The sequence below is a fragment of the Sciurus vulgaris genome, assembly GCF_902686455.1.
Source record: "Sciurus vulgaris genome assembly, chromosome: 12".
Classification (NCBI taxonomy): Eukaryota; Metazoa; Chordata; class Mammalia; order Rodentia; family Sciuridae; genus Sciurus; species Sciurus vulgaris.
This window is the reverse complement of record NC_136473.1, coordinates 80,748,082-80,765,911: the sequence shown is the minus strand read 5'-3', so window position 1 is coordinate 80,765,911 and position 17,830 is coordinate 80,748,082. Positions and strand designations below refer to the sequence as shown.

At 37.8% G+C, this 17,830-nt stretch overlaps 1 protein-coding gene across 3 annotated transcripts in view; it reads right to left on the bottom strand.

Annotated features, from left to right (window-relative positions):
• Positions 1-2,793: 2,793 nt before the first annotated feature.
• KLHL12 (kelch like family member 12) overlaps positions 2,794-17,830 on the bottom strand; it is a 29,115-nt gene continuing 14,078 nt past the window's right edge. For all 3 annotated transcript variants that reach the window (XM_079107231.1, XM_079107232.1, XM_079107233.1), the window contains exons 6-12: positions 15,871-15,985; positions 6,759-6,865; positions 5,740-5,935; positions 5,117-5,275; positions 4,691-4,789; positions 3,222-3,408; positions 2,794-3,050 (exon numbers count right to left, since the gene is read on the bottom strand). In XM_079107231.1, the coding sequence (XP_078963357.1) occupies positions 2,924-3,050; positions 3,222-3,408; positions 4,691-4,789; positions 5,117-5,275; positions 5,740-5,935; positions 6,759-6,865; positions 15,871-15,985 (990 nt within the window). In that variant the 3' untranslated portion in view covers positions 2,794-2,923. The remainder of the gene's footprint in view (positions 3,051-3,221; positions 3,409-4,690; positions 4,790-5,116; positions 5,276-5,739; positions 5,936-6,758; positions 6,866-15,870; positions 15,986-17,830) is intronic.

Below are 17,830 nucleotides of genomic sequence, written 5' to 3'. Positions count from 1 at the left end.
TCTATAGCATTTTAGGCTGGAAATAACTGACAATCTGTTATATGTTAAATACTATAATTATTATATTTGAGCTTACAAAATGCACTAGGTAACAGGAAAACAGTAGCAGTAAGGATATCAGGAGACCATTACCTCATGAATCCAGTATAAAGGCCTTAAGCTATGTGGTAGCAGAGAGAATGAAGATATGGGAATGAATCTGAAACAAAGAACTGTACAGAACTCAGAAGCTGTGTATCTATTGTGATGAGGACAGACAAAAGAAAGCTTTCCTAGGCTAAGTAACTAGGTGGCTAATTACTAGTTACAGGAGCTAGAATAATGAGGAACCACCAAATCAGGGAGATCTCTGTGTACAAGTGAGAGAATGTGAAGGTGTGTAAAATTGGGAGAGAAAGTAGAAAAGGAGCGAGTTTTACATTTTCCTGCAGAACATTCAGCTGTGGCTTCTGTGTATGAACTATATTTATGAATTTGGTCTGAAACTCAGAGGAGATGACACTGAAGACAGCTTAGGAGCCATTGTCCTTTGCCTCCCCTGTAACCTCCCTCGATCTTGAGAAAGATGACCCAGGTCTCACAGGCTGTGGTTCAATTAGCAGGTACACACACACAAACAACAAACCCCAAAGACTTTTAAAACAAAACAAAACCAAATATAAGGAGGCTCAATCCATGATAAAGAAAGGCTGGCAGGCCTCTTTAGTGAAAATGATTTCCTTTTATGCTCTTCCTTTTGCTCTGAGAATATCAGGGTTTTTGTAGTTTTGCAGGCCTTATGCCTAGCTATTTACATCATGTGCCATAAGCTGACATAAACAGAAAAAGGACTGGGGTGTGTGTGGTGGAACACATCCCAGTTACTTGGGAGGCTGATGCAGAGGATCTCAAATTTGAAGCCAGCCTGGGAAATATAGCAAAATCCTGTCTCTATCAAATGAAAAGGGTTGGGGATGTAGTTCAGTGATAGAGTGCTTGACTAGCATGCATGAGGCACTGGGTCAATGCCCAGTATGTTGAAAACAAAAACCTACCACAACAAACGACTGGGGTGACTGAAAAATTCAAGTGGGTTCTAAGGGAGTTCAAGACTGCCACCTCTTTATTTTGTTTTCAAATAAACTCCAAGTGTGTGAGAGGCCAACGAATATGGCAATTCTTGACCTGATGAGAATCTCCACTGTGGCAAAGTGCTAACTCTTGCCTTTGCTTAATGGAAATAGCAGAGCTAGTTGGCAAACACAGTGAATAGGTAGAGGAGATAGGACCTACAGGTGATTAGCAACAAACATGTATGTGTGGGGTGTTGGGGACAGAACTAGGGCCTCATGCATGATAGGCAAGCATTCTGCCATGGAGCTATATTCCCTGCCCACAAAAACTCTCTTAAAGGCATTAAAAACAGTTGACTTTTTTATTTTCTTAAAAAAATACAAAGGAAATGAACTCTGTAGGTCAATACAACTCAGGGAAAGAGGAAAAACTGGAATTCCAGAGCAAAGGGAAAGTGCATCCTTTTTTAAGTTATCACATTCCCACAATCCTAATACCCATAATGCAACAACTTCATGACACAGAAGAGGTCTGAATGGTAGCTCAGAAATGGTGAGAACAGAGGAACTGGAACAAGAATTTTGGTTGTCCTTGATTATTCTGTCCTGGTATGAATAAAATTCACTCAAAAGACAGGTAAGAAAAACATAGTAGGAAGAGGACTAAATGTACCAAACACAGCAGTAAAAAAACACTTCTTAGCAGAAGTGTGCCCTTAAAAGAATGGGGCAGTAGTCAGGTAGCTGAAGTACCAGGTTGCTGCCATCCCCACCCCATCCCCAAATAAATAGTGTAGAAGTTTAATGTGTATAGTAGTATTTGATTCAACAAAGAAAGTCTTTCATCCATTCAAGAAAAACATTGCCATGGCTACAAGAGCCCTGGCAGGGAATAAGACGATTGTAAAGTCACAGGTACTTCTAGTTTATCCCCAGGTATATTGAACACCCACATTTAAGCCATCTCCTCTCATTTCAAGATTTGTTCATTCTGTTATTCTCTCAGTCTCCAGTGCCAAAATGTGTAACACTACTTTCAGAAAGAACTTGGGGTAATAAAAAGATCCTTCAAATAATATATCCTTCTCAGTCTTCTAGGTTATACTTAGTGGTGGTGCAGGTTTACTCATATCCCATCAAACTCAGTTCATGTCACTTATTCTAACCTCAGGATATACCAAACCTTTTCCCCTAAGGGATGTCATGCAAATCTCTTCCCTTGGCCCCCAAAGTCGTCTTTTTTTTTTTTTTTTTTTTGTGGTGCTGGGGATTGAACCCAGGGCTATGAACTGAGTTATATCCCCAGTCCCCAAAAAGTTTTGATAGGGCTCTCCCTTTTGCTTTTTTCTGAATGGAACTGTGATGTTCCTAGCTTTTTGTAGATTAGAAAAGGTTATTTGTTCTGGGGGTAGGTGGAGGCAGACTTGGATTTTACCAGGTTTACTCAAGTTGGAATTCTTCCAATCATTTAGGCTGGATACTGTCTATATGCAGTAGGCCATACTCACCTTAGTTCTCTGCAATGTAAGAGGCACAACACACACACACACACACACACACTCACTCACTCACTCGCAAGCACATGGTAAGGAACAGTAAGAAAGTGCTCCCCAGACCAGAGGGAGATGTGATCTGGTCTCACATCCATTCACTGTGCATTCTCTTCTCTTGAATACCTGTTTCCAACCCTTCTGTGGGACATTACCAGCGCGAGGGGGTGTGTATCAAATAAGTACAATCATCACTGCACTGGTGCTTGTAATCACTCTGTGCACACAGTGAGAAATAGACATTCTGGAAAGGATCCTTGATTCTTCCACAATCTGTCCCCGGGACTGGTTCACTAGCTCTGGAAGGTGCTCTAACAATGGTCATTTCTCTCGGAGAACACACACACCAGCATCACAGCGCTGGGTTCCCATGGATGTCACTACTTCCCAATTGTCGATGATTGGGTCATAGCATTCAATGCTACTCAGCAGGGAATTGCCATCATATCTGAGTAGGGAAAAGCAAAAGAAAAGAAATGAGCTTTACTATTAACCTTTCATTGGGGTTATCACTAGGGATTTTGTCTCCCACCCAATTGTCTTCATCCAAAAATGGGGTTTGGATCATAGAGACTCTTGCCCTGGATGCAGGATTCTATCCTGGTTTCTAAATTCTCACCCTGCAATTGCATAGAGTCTCCCCCGAAGTACTGTAGCTCCTACATAGCATCGCGGAGTGGTCATACTAGTGACAGTTGTCCAGGAATCAGTGCGAATGTTGTACGCTTCAACAGAAGAAAGGTGGGCTGTGCCATCAAATCCTCCCACCACATAAATGTGGTCATTCAGAAGGGCTACTCCAGCACCTGGGGAAAAAAGGAAATTAGCCAAAGAATTTGGTATTGAGCCTAGGATCTGAATTCTGGAAACAAAACATGGTCATTAATGACTAGCTGAACTCCAGGGAAGGCAAGGCATATGGAAATGCCCTATAGGCCTAGACTAATAATCTAGGGCAGTATAGGCATTGTCATCTCTAACCCCCACCACTCCCCACCTTCCATACTAGGGACTGAACCCAAGGGCTCTCCACTACTAAGCTATATTAGCAATTCCTCTAATTTTTTTTATTTGGAGGCAGGGTCTTGCTAAGTTGCTAAGGAAGAGTGGCCTTGAATTTGTGATCCTCCTGCCTCAACCTCTAGAGTTGCTAGGATTATAGCCATGCCTGGTTCAACTGTAAACTCTCCAACGAGGACTTGGAATGATAAAAGAAAATTTGAAATGGTTCTCTTTTTCACCTTCATTAACTCAGAGTTCACCCTCTTCAGTAGGAGAAAACAAGGAAAGTGGCAATAATAGTGAAAGGAAAGAAAGGAGTCATTACATTGGTTATGGTCCAATTTTTTAAAATTTATTTTTTATTTATTATTATTTTTTTATAGTTGCAGATGGACAGCATGCCTTTATTTTATTTATTTATTTTTATGTGGTGCTGAGGATCGAACCCCATGCCTCACACATGCTAGGCAAGCACTCTATCAGTGAACCATAGCCCCACCCATGGTCCAATTTCTACCCAGAAAGAGAACTGGAAGAGTCGGGTTTCCTCTTTTCTTTACAGCCTAGTTAATTTCAAGAAGCTCTCAGTGAAGGTAAACAGCTATCATTTTGTCCTTATGCAGTAGATGTTTTATTTAACGCACATTTATTTAACATATTTTACAACAACACAAAATTGTATTAGATATTTTGTAATGCAGGAAGGGAACAAAGATATTAAAATGAGTAAAACAAAGTTTTTGCCCTCAAATTTATAATCAAGTTGAAAGTTTATCTTTATTCTCACTAATAATTTTTTTTTTTTTTTTTTTTTTTTTTTTGGTGGTGCTGGGAATTGAAACCAGGGCCTTGTGCTTGCAAAGCAAGCACTCTACCAACTGAGCTATCTCCTCAGCCCCTCTCACTAATATTTAAAGAAAAGAAGCAAGTAGGAAACTGGAATCTAACTCATACTTACAAGTTTGCAGCGAAGCAGGAACTGCAACTCTCATTTACTGATACTGTCTGTGACTATACTAACACTGCATGTGTAAAGATTTGACAGCCCTGTTTACTGTCTTCTCCCTCAAATTTGACTGGTCTTACCTGAACGCTTGGTAGCCATTGGTGTAACATTAGTCCAGTGTCCAGTATGTGGATCATATTTCTCAACTGAATTTAAAATATTCAAGCCATCATATCCTCCTGGAAGATAAAAGTAGAGATCATTCCAAAATGAAAGGTTTTGTAAAGCCTCAGGCCTCACTCCCAGTTAGCCTTCTCTTACTGCTTTCAATTAATTTTTTTTAGTTTCAGTTCTCCCAAAGTTCTAACAACACAAACAGAAATCTAATACTACCCTACTTTCTGCTTACAAGAAAAAGATAATACCAGTTAATGGAAACTATACTGAGATAGACCAATATTCCTTGTTGAAGGAAGTCGGTTGAACTTAATTCTGGTAAAAAGGGATTCTACCTACAGTCTGCTAACCATTGAGTTCTTTCCATCCCTATATCCCAGGCTGAATACCTAGACAGTAGATCACTCCGCTGGCCACTACTAGTCCAGCACCCTCTCGAGCTGTCTGCATATCTCCTAGCATGCTCCACTGGTCAATGTTTGGGTCATATCGCTCCATACTGGTATGACGTCGGCTTCCATCAAAGCCTCCAGAGACGTATATCATATCTGTTCAGAATGAACAAATTACAGACTATTGAAGAATGAGAGATTTCAAAGAACTCTTTTCTTTACAATTCCCCACAGGTGCTTCATATATCTGGGGGCAAAAAAAAGTTGTGTTTAAATGGGATAAATGAATTATGTCTCAGAGATAAGGAAGACAGCACAGTTAAGACATCTTTAAAAAGAATGATGTAAGATGAAATTCTTAAAAGCACTGTAAAAATACAACTAGTGCTAGTTCTCACCCAGCACAGTGGAACTTGAATTAGTAACTCTGGAGTCACTGTTGAAAGATCCACAAATATTAAACAGTTTCTGTAACACTGACAGCTACAAAAGCAAAAAGAAACATCTGACCTTGCCAATCTATCCTCCATGTTTCCTGCCAGATAACAAGAGAGGTAAGAACACTGATACACTGATCTAGGTACAATGAGATGAAAACATGGTCTGCACAGCAAGCCTACCTCCCAGGGTGGTAGCTCCAGCAAGACCTCGTCGGACATTCATAGGGGCCACAGAATACCAGACCCCATCCTCATCTGCTGTGGAGTCTAGACATTCCACTGAACTGAGGCGGGAACGGCCATCATAGCCACCAATTACATAGATCCGGTCATGAAGGGACACTGAGGCCACATAACGTCTCTTACGAGTGATGCTCTGTGGATTTGGGAAAGAAGAGGTACAGAGGATTTCATTCAGGCAAGTTCTAGGCCTTACACTTTGCTGTCCTTTCTGTCTTTATCTAAAAACCTCTCTGCTTCTTTTACCTGTCTCCAAGAACCTTTCCTTAGGCAGTGGTTCTTTCTTGAACCACATTTACCTCGTTCCAAGATTTCCAAGAGATTCCATGCCTTTCTACTACCCAGCAATTGACTCCAAAGGCACTGGGCTGAGAGACTGATAGCCTTTTACAAAGTGGAAAAGTATTCCCACACTGCTAACACAGGGCCAGGATTCAAAACTACAAAAGGAAGCATTGATCAAAAGATTTCCATGTTTTCTCAAAAATTATTGTTCATTCAGTACTGAAATAGTAAGATACTAAGGGAGAAAGATACAACGTTCTGAGCTCAACTGAACACAAGTTTGATTTAAAACAATTTAATACAGCATGACCAGTGGTACCTAAATAACGGTAGACAGCAGAATTAAATTCAAACAGGACCACCAAAGTTTCAGAAGTTTAATTTTCTGATTTTCTAAAACCTGAACTGTATTGAGAGGCTTGGGATGTAGCTCAGTGGCAGGGCACTTGTCTAGTATGTGTCTGGCCCTAAGTTTGATCCCCAGCACCACAAAAAAATAAAAATAAATAAAACAACCTATTTACTGAGTACCTCCTGTGTGTGTAACATTGCTGTAAGAAATATTATGCAGCTACTATGCTTTTCTACCCTTAGGGCTAGACTGGTTATCATCTAAAGTCAGGAACTTAGGACATTTAGGCTCTCTGCCCATGAATGGTTCCACTACCACTTACTGGCAAAAAGCTCCACTCCTGAGTCTTGGGGTCATATTTCTCTACCACATCAATGGGAGACTGCTGGCTTCCGAAGCCCCCAACCACCAGAAGCACTTCATTGGCTCCTACGGACAAAGATAAAAAGATAAGTTATGTTACCATCCTGGGCTGGGTACTACTCACAGGGAAGTATAAGCATACATAGTTCTAGGATATCTTGTTTTAAGTGCCCAAGAGAAGCAATCTGAAATAGGAGATACATCATAGGGCTGCATAGCAGGAAGCTACTTCTTCTTAAAAGTCTAGCTCTTGAGAACCTGAATCTCTGAAATGTAAATTTCTAGACATCAAAACTACAGAAGGCAAACCTGAAAATACTACTACACCATTTCAATACAGCTAGATGATTCTGGCTACCATAGTAACTGAAGTCCTAAATATAGGTGAGAGGTTCCTTTCCTGCTCTCTTTAGTCTGGAAAACCCAAATTGGGAATTTCTTTCTAATGAAGAAAAAACTACTCTTTTAACCTTGTCACAAAAAAGTTGAGGGTTAAGGCTTAGGAACCAAGTGATAAGATTTTATTTATTTGTTTTTGTTTTTGTTCCTGGGATTGAACTTGGGAGCACCTAATCACTGAGCCTTGTCCCCAGTTCTTTTTCTTTTTCTTTTTTAAATTTTGAGGCAGGGTTTCATTAAATTGCTTAAGGTCTTGCTAAGTTGCTAATGTTGGCTTTGAGCCTGCAATCCCCCTGCCTCAGTCTACTGAGTTCTTTGGATTACAGACATGCACCACTGCGCCTGGCAAGATTTAAGAACTCTCCTTTCTTGAATATTTACTTTTCCAATTTAGCTAACTATATGATCACATTCTCTGCCAATTCATCAAAACTGCCAGATTACCAAACATGAGGCTTTTAAAGCAAAGTCTTTCCTTCTATTTTCCCAAAGAAGCTATTCTGACAGCCTTTACCTCCTTCCCTCTCCCCTAAGGCCTTATTCTGATAAAATATTTCCTACCTTGGCTCTTTTCAAAGGCAAAGTCTCTGAGGAAATCCCTTGTGCATCTGCTCTACTAGAATTCATGGAGAGAATAGTTTGGTGGAGCTTTGGACAATTCAATCACTAGGAAGGCATTTAGGAGACCAAGCCGATCTTATAAGTAACCTGGACTTGAAAGAGCAAATGTAGCACACCTTGAAGCTGATAAGAAACACAAATAAACCCCTAATGAAATTATGGATTTGATAATTATCATCAATGGCTGTTATAGTATTTAGGTGAAAAGCTAATATAGTATCATTGGACACTGTGCTTCCTGATGTGACTGATGAATAGGTAAAACAAACAAACAAACAAAAACCACTACCACCTGTGAAGTAATTTTTCTAAGCTACTGAACCTAAATCTTATCAAGCCTCTAGTATAATCACCAGTCTATAGAAAAGAATATGTTAAATGATATATAAGGATGTCATCAACAACATCCAGAATGAGGGAAATTCTACAGGTCAAATAGCCTGGTTTTGTTAACAAATGAAAACCAAAGCAGGAGGGAAAAAATATGGATTAAAGAGCTAAAGAGACATAGGAAACCAATGCAATGTATGGATTTCATCTGATTCTGAACACAACTTCAGTGTTCAAAAATAGACAACAGCTGGTTATGGTGGTGCTTGTCTGTAATCTCAGCTATTCAGGAGGCTGAGGCAAGAGGATCACAAGTTGGAGGCCAAGGTTGATGTCAGACTCAGCAACTTAGCCAGGCCCTAAGTAATTTAGTGAGAACTTGTCTCAAAATAAAAACCAAAATGGGCTAGGAATGTAGTTCAGTGGTAAAATGCCCCAGGATTCAATCCACAGCACCAAACCAAAAAAACAAAAAACCTTAAAACAACAACTAATTTTGGGGCAAAAATAAGCAAATGTGCACTTGATATTCAATGATAATAAGAAACCACATGTGTTTCTTAGACTGATAATGGTGTTTTGGATGTATTTTCTTGAAAAAAGGTTCCTTGTCTTTTAGGAATACATACTGAAGTATAATATATTGGCATAGAATTATATCCTGTTTGGAATTTGCTTTAAAATAGATTAAGTCATTAAAATTGGTGATGGATATGGCAAATCATTATATCCTCCTATTTGACATTTCTTTTTCTTTTTTTCCTTCTCTACTTACCTATGATTTTTCTTAACACATATACACCCATACATAAATCCTAAAGTTAACCTCATCTTTTAAGAGGGCACCTGTCTTGTGTATGTGCCAAATACAGCGGACCCTTCTCCAAGGTCAGTCAACAAGTAGGTTTCAGTAGGCAGCTCCTTAGAAAATCAAAGCACCTGAATACATGTTCCTTTAATATTATGCTACCTTTATGTGCTTAAAATTTCTTCAAGCTGGAAGAGGTCAGAATCGTAAGTTCTTTGTGTCTTCCATGGCAGCACTATCCCCGCTACCTATCTGCCTTCTTACCCCACCTCTTTCCTTCCTGACTTCAACAGAGAATGTGACAGTGATTGTTCTAGCCGAACACATTTCCTCTTGTAGATGAATGTGACACTAGGGGATGATACCTGTAGGTAGAAGGAAATGAAAATGGCTACAACAAATGAGAAGTACTTCCTGCACTTGGCAAAGTTTAAAGTTTTCCACTGATTTTTCAACTGTTATTTTTGTTGCTTTATGTAATTCCTAGATTTAAAAAAAAAAAACTGTCTTGATATGATTTTATTCAGGAAGCTTTTGAAGGATGGGGCACAGAAGCGGATAGGAAGTGGATTATGTTACAAAACCCAAAGAACTAAAAGTACTTCCAGTAAACTGAAGGTTTCTCGGTAAACATTCTGGTAACTCTGTCTAGAGCAGAACTTGGACGGAACTGTCAGTGTGAGCTACTCAGGGATTTTATGGCTCTAGGGCGCTGGACCCAGGGTCATTAATTCCAAAATTCTTTGTGAGGACTTCATCCTGTGTTTTGAGAGACTGCTAATAAAGTAATTTCTTTTTTCTTTCTTTTATTTTGCTGAAGTGCTGGGTATTGAACCCAGGGGCAGGTGCTCCACCACTGAGTTATATTCCCAATCCTTTTCATTTTATTTTTGATACATTCTTACTAAATTACCCAGGCTGGCCTGCAACTTGTGATCCTCCTGCCTCAGCCTCCTGAGTCACTGGGATACTGGCATGTGCCATCCCTCCCAGCTATGATTTTCTTTTAAAAAAATCTAAAAACAACTCAAGCACTGGCATAGTCATCGTCCCCTTTCACATATTAATTGCTTTCATTAAAAACATTTAAAGCTATTTTTCTAATTACTAATACAGAATATATATTTTCACTAAAAAACTTAGAAAACAAATACTATGTTTGTTTCATATGATGAAATATTATTTTATATCATGAAAAAATTACCCATAATTCCACAGTACAAAGACACATCAAGATGTAACATTATTTCCTTTCAGGTATGTTTCTACATATTTATAAAGCATAAATGGGACCATATTATATTGTACTCTGCAGTTTTCATTTCACTCTCTAAAGATATTAACAAAGTATTTCAATACATGGTTATAATATTCTTAGGCATTTCAGGGGTTATAATCATATATAACCCTATAATAAATATCCCTGGAAATGAAACTTTTCCTGGTTATTTTCTGTTTTGTGTTTTGGTACTGCAGGGCTTCACACATGCTAAGCACACACTCTACCACTAAGCTACGTCCCCCAGGTCATGGTAATTTTCTTAACAAAGATACTGAAGGATTACTGGAGTGAAGAACATGAACTTGAAAAAAAATCTTCTGATACAAGAGGACTTTTTGAGGCTATCCAATTTATACTCCCACCAACACCATAAAGATTCCAACTCATTCTATTCTCTGTAGTACTGAATATTGTTTTTTTAATATCTAACACTCTAGTAGGAAAGTATTATTATTTTATTAAATAACACTTATTAATTAGGTTTAACTTTTTTCCTTTATATTTAGTAGTCAATTATACTTGTCCTTTTCTGAACTGTATGGGTCCAGTCTTTAATGTTTCATGTATTTTATGAATTCTTTATCTACAAAAGGTTTTAACCCTTTACTATGGTCATGCCAAACTTATTTTCCTAATTTGTCTTAAAATTTTGCGTTTTTATTTTGTTTGATATGTTTTCTTTTGTTATTTGCTTTGTGCCTAGAAAGTCTTCTCTGGAAGACCTCCTAAGGGCTTAATTTCTTTGGACCCTAAATTGGGGATCAATACTCAAAACAATTTGACTAATGTGTAAAAAAGCTAGTGAAAGGGTCAACTTGAAAGAAGCCTTATTGTTTTTTGTCAATAAATGTATTTTTAAAAAAATTTGGGTGGCACCCAGGGGTGCTTTATCACCAAGCTACACCCCCAGTCCTTTTTATTTTTTGAGACAGGGTCTCACTGAATTGATGAGTCTCATCAAGACACTGAGGCTGGCCTCAAATTTGTGATCCTCCTGTCTCAGCATCCTGACATCCTGAGTTGCTAGGATCACAGGAATGCGCCACTTGGGATCCTTTCCCAGTCAAGAGTCTCCCCTTGTGGTCCCTTTCCACTATCCTACTTATCTCCCTTTGCTTATGAAAAGCAAATGATTGCCTTGAAGGGGGTGCTTTTAAGTTACGATTTTTTTTTGGGGGGGGGGATGAGAAAAGTGTTTCCAGGATATCAGACAAGAACAATGAGGGGAAAAAAGCACATTACTGAAACTGAGGTATCCTGGCAGTGACGTGGTCTTTATTTTGGGAAGAGTGGTAGAAGTGTGTGTATGTGCACTATGGTGTATTGTTAGAGCAAGAGCAGACAGACTGCCGGACTGTGAAAAGAATTGGTTGTATTCATCTTTAGTTCAGAAAAGGAGATAAACATACATGAGGATAGGAATTTCCACTATTTCTTATGTGAGAAAGAGTAAGATTAATAAAGATAATCCCTTACTTGGCATGCTATTTTCACTTGGCTGTAAATTTAGTTTCCTTATGCTATGTATGGAAGAGTCATTATCCTGGTAATGGTTTAGAAACCTCTGTAAATAGAGAAGGGTAGAGGAAGTTATGACAGGAGCAATCTCCTTTCTAAGGCACTAACAAGAAGATGCTAAGTTAAGAATTTGGTGGAAACTGCTTCAGGCGAGGTGTGGTGGTGCACACCTACAATCCCAGAGTCCTGGGAGGCTGAGGCAGAAGGATTACAAATTTGGGGTCAGCCTCAGCAAACTAGCAAGGCCCTAAGCATCTCAGCCACATCTGTTAAAAAAAAAAAAAAAGAGAGAGAGAGAGGGAAAGAAAGAAAAGAAACGGAAAAAAAGAGAGCTGGGGACTTAGCTCAGTTGGTGGGGACTTAGCTCAGCTGGTAAAGCACCCCTGGTTCAATTTCCAATACCAAAAATAAAGAAAACAATTTCAGCATTTCCTTCTAGAACATATGAAAAAAAAAAAAAAAAAAAAACAAAACCTCAAGGATATAGCAACAAGCAAGTTCTCTGACCAGCAGGAGCTCCTTCTGCTAACTGTTCAGAAAAATGTAGGGAATATAGGGAATATACCTTTAAAGAATCTTTTGGGTGTGCTGTCTCACAAAATTTTTCACTGGTTTTATTTCAACTTATCAAATGATTAGTGAGTGCTATCATGCAAAAAAGAAACATCTTCTATATTGGAAAGCATTAGTGACTGAAGCTAATTCCTCTATGAATGAAAAACTGGTAATTCGGAGAAAGATAAAAGACTTAACTAAATTTCAAGTTGTAAGAATGACTAGTACAAAAAGGGTTAGGAATCAATGTAAACAAAATGTTTTATCTTCTAATGCCAGGTTCTTTCTACGATGTCACTGGCTCACGTGGTAATTTTTTTTTTTTAAGTTGTAGATGGGGTTGTAGTTCAGTGGTGGAGCACTGGGTTCAATCCTCAGCACCACATATAAGTAAATAAAATAAAGGTCCCTCAACAACTTAAAAAACTTAAAACATTATTAAAAAAAAATAAAGTTGTAGATGAACACAATATCTTTATTTATTTATATGCGGTGCTGAGGATTGAACCCAGTGCCTCACACATGCTAGGCAAGTCCTGAGCTATAATCCCAATTTGCATGGTATTTAAAAATTTTTTTTAAAATATTGTTTATTATTATTATTACTATTTGTGTGTGCATGTGTGTGTGTGTGTGTGTGTGTGTGTGTGTGTGTGTGTTGCTAGGAATTGAACCCAGGGCCTTGAACATGATAGGCAAGTGCTATACCACTGAGCTATATCCCCAGCCTGTTTATTATTTTTTAAATAACAAAAGTAGCCACACACTAACAAGTAATGACACAGAGGTATATAAATAAAATATAAATTGTTATTATTCCCTTGCCATCCCATTGCATGGGGTAATCTTAAAGGTTTAATGTGGATTCTGTATACTTTTGTTTATGCTCGTGTAAACGTTATAATTTATATAGGAACTTTTGCCTCTTTTTTATGAATAGGATATTTTTCTATTTAACGTATCCAGTCTAACCCAGTTATGTATGTGACTTAACAGTTTTAAAATATTACCCAGTATAGCTGTACTATAATCTAGTCAATCATTCATTCCCCTTCAGACGGAATTAAACTTGTATTCCTTTTTTTCTGGTAACACTATCAATTTACATTCTTATGCACATTCTTACATACTAGTGTTTACTTATATGGTATGGATTCCTAGAAGTGGGAAATTTTATTCGTAAAATTATAGAAGTGCACATTTTAAGTTTTACACATTTTAAATTCAAATAAATACTTTAATATTCATTTCTAGACCTTCCAGTAAAGTATATTTTTATTTATTTTTTACAGTATCTGAGATTGAACCCAGGGGCTCTCTCTCACTGAGCTACATCCCCAAGCCTTTCTACCTTTTATTTTCAGACAAAGTCTCCTGGGTATCAGGGATTACATGCAGGTGTCACTATGCCTGGTGTGAAGTATATTTTTAAATGTTCATAGGTCATTTTTCTTTTCTCTGTGCTACTATACATTGTTTTTGCTCATCTTCTATTATTATTCTTTTTCTTATTGATTTATGTGGGTTCTCTTCATATTAAAAATATTAACCATATATAAAGAACATGTATTTTTCCATTTCATCTGTTTTTACCATTAAAAAAACAAAAACCAAAAACCAAAAACTGATGTAGTTAAGTATCCTTCAGGAAACCTGTGTTTTTCTCTCTTGGCTAGAAAGGTTTCTACTCAGAAATGGAAGGGGATATTGGAGTTGTTGTTTAATGGGTGCAGAGTTTCAGTTTTGCCATATAAAAAGAGAGCTGGTGATTGGTTATACAACAATGTGAATGTGTTTAACACTACTCATTTGTATACTTAAAAATGGTTATAATGGCCAGGCACCGTAGTGCACATCTCTAATCCCAGTGCTCAGAAGGCTGAATTATAAGTTGAGGCTAGCCTCAGTAATTTAGTGAAGCCCTAAGCAATTTGGTGAGACCCTGTTTCAAAATAAAAAATGAAAAGGGTTAGGAACATGGCTCAGTGGTTAAGTGCCCCTGGGTTCAATCCTTGGTACAAAAAAAAAAAAAAAAAAAAAAAATTATGGTGAGTTTTACACTACATTTAAATTACAATTTAAAAAGATAAGGCTTCCATCTTAGAAGTTAGACAAATATTTTCTATAACTTCTAATACTTTTATATTTTTATAGTCTTCCATATTTAGTTCTTGTGTTAACACATATTTCTGTATATATTATATAACATACAGATCACACTTTGCCAGTCTGCAGGAATTATCAGAACAGTACTATCTACAATGCCTTGTCTGAGAGTTTCCTTTTTAAAAAATGCATTATCTTTGGGTGGTGAGATTATGGATGATTTTTATTTTTTGCTTCTCTATATTTTTAAAATTTTTACCTAGGATTGCGGATGTGAGTCAGTGGTAGAGCATTTGCTTATCATGCACAAACCCCTGCATTTGATCCTCAGCACCACCAAATAAATAAATAAAATTTGTACCTCAAACATATAGTACTTAAGATATTAAAAAAAAGAGATAAGCACTATTTTCCTTCAATCTATCAGTGATCAGCTTAATTATCGATCATCTTCCCAACATGCATGATTCCATAAGAGAAAGGAAAGGAAACAAAAATAAATTACCACTTCATATATACAGAATAATTCATAACTTACATAAAATACTTATATACATTATAGCTAGTGTCTTGGGACAGTGAACTGGAGACAATAGGAAATGGAAAGAGAAGAAATATCTGCACACTTACTCTGTGCCAGCTCTGTGAAGAATCTTATCTGCATTCTCAATTAATTCCAATGACCCAGTGAGATAAGAAACTAACCCTCATTTTAGAGGCAGGATAGGCTCAGATAAACTGTTGTCATGTCCAACCATGATAGCAACTGGTGGGGCTGGGATTTGAACCTAGGTTTGTTTATTAAAACAATAGCTAACAAGAACTGTGCTAAGCCTTCACATAATTATTTTCTTTGTAATAGCCTTAGAGGTAGGTGCTATGATGATTCCTATTTTATAATTGAGGCAATTAAAGCACAGAGAAGTTGTTTCCTACCCAAGTTAATATATCTAGTAAGTGGCTCCAGGTTCCAGGGTCAGTCTTTTAACCTATGCATGTAACTGCTAATACTCTAGTATTTTCTACTACATTGGGCTACTTTTCCTTCCTTTTTTATTCTAGAGCGGAAAAAAGAACCACGTAAGGGCGAGGGGAGAAGTGGGAGAGAGTATACCACTTACTACATGACATCCAAAATAGTCTCTCACAGAATCTAAAAATACTCAAAAGAAAATTGTAACACACTATATAATACTTGACAATTTATAAAGTGATTTTATACTTTATCTCATTTAATTTCCAAATAGTTATGTGTAATACATAGGAAAGATATTCTTGGTTCCTCGGAAAGAAAGAATAGTGTTGACTTGTCTGAGATGACAGAATAAAAGATTAAAAGCAGGTCTAAAATGAAGTCTTTGTACTACTTATAAAATGTCTTTTCAATTATATTATGCCACCTGAAAGAAGTAATGGAGAGATATTCCCTCATTTAGTCAAGATGCCCCTTACCTAGACGAGCTCTTGTCCTGGGTCCCTGCATCTGACTCCGAAGTTCAGGCCTCAGATGAAACTTCTTTGCTTCATCAACTAGATCCCTGCACTGTAAACTACAGCGGATGAAAGGCTGAAATACAGGAGAAAGCAGGGTGAACCACAAAGGCCATTTCTAATACTGTAAGGAGTAAAATGATGCATATAAAGAATGAATTTAATACAGAAAACCAGTTTCCAAAGGTTTGTGATTTCAGGAGGATTGCTGGTAGTAACTATGCTGTGGGCTTCCAGAAATAATTTCAAAAATTTATTTTTATTTTAAAAGGATAATGTATTACATGGATCAAAAATCAAATGAGAGGGAGCTGGGGTTATTATCTCAGTGATGTAGTATATGCTTAGCATGCTCATGGCCCTGTGCTCAATCTCCAACAACCACAAATGATATAATCAAATGATACAAAAAGGTATATTGAGAAATACCCCCCAACTATCTTGGCACTTACATGGAATTACCTTTATTATTTTGTACATCCTTCTAGAGATTATGTGAATACAAGTGCATCATAATTAGCAGTATTTTAAGAAAAACCACAAGGGTTCTATCATTTTCTAGGATGAGAGCAGGAAATATATTTTATCTGAAATAATTTCCCCAGTTCACAAGGGCACTGTTACAATGCCTGTGTCTATTTCCCAAAGAGCTCTGTACTGGCATTTGACTCCCCAGATTCTCAGTATCATCCTCCACTCTGCTCTCTGGCTCAGAAGATTGGCCTATAGGAACTATGTCAATAAGGTTCCATACCCTCTGGCTTCTGGGTGGGATTGGCCTAACCAAAGGTTAAAGTTTTTCTAAGACAGTGACTCTCCATGACTCTTTTTCTTTTCAGGTTCTTATATCCACTCCTCTACCTTGGCCTTTCAAGCTTAAGGGGTGAACAAGAGCCATGTTATTTCATTGTCTTTTGTTGTTTCTCTACACTAATACCTTTGTAAACAGCTCCTCTATAAACCTTCCTTAGACTGTGGTATTTTGAGCACAACATTTGTTCCCTGTGGGGGCCCTGATTGATACAAGCTCTACTTACACAGCACATCTATTAACCTGGCCCAAGAAGGTTTTAGAATAAATTGGAAAGAAAAATAAGTAATAGTAGCAAAGACACAATTTGAAAGTGGTTACTTACTTAATACAACCACCTATGAGGTAGGTACCATTATTCTGTTTTATAGACAAGAAAGCTGAAGCACAAATATACAAAGCAGTTTGTTTAAAAATCACATAGTAACAGCTGGATTTGAGATTTCAGCCCCCTGATTCTGGCTCCAGAGTCAATGGACTTATCTACAATTTAAGAACTGGACACAAGAGACCACATGCAGTGGTGTACACCTGTAATCCCAGTTATTCAGGAGGCTGAAGCAGGAGGATGGCAAATTTGAGGCCAGCCTGGGCAATTTAACAAGATCCTGCCTCAAAAAATAAAAGGGCCACTGGATGTGGTGGTACATGCCTATAATCCCAGTGGCTTGGGAGGCCGAGACAAGGAGAATCACAAGTATAAGGTTAGCCTTAGTAACTCAGTGAGGCCCTAATCAACTTAGAGACTCTGTCTCAAAAAAATAAAAAGGGCTTGGGATGTGGCTCAGTGGTTAAGCACCCCTGGGTTCAATCCCTGACATCAAAATAAATAAATAAATAGGCTGAACATGGAGCTCAGTGGTAGGGTACCCTGGGTTCAATCCCCAGTACTGGGAGGAAAAAACTGGATACAAAGGGTATGTGCATGGTTTATTAAGAAAGAAAAATATTTTTGTAGTTAACTCCCATAATGATCCAGGGCTGGGCCCACAGAAGGAACTCATCTGCTGACCTGGGCCTACATGTTATAAATCAGTGTTCTTCCAAAGTATGGACCAAGTAACAGGTGGTATGTACGCTAAAACTTTCAAAAATACAGTCCAAAAATCT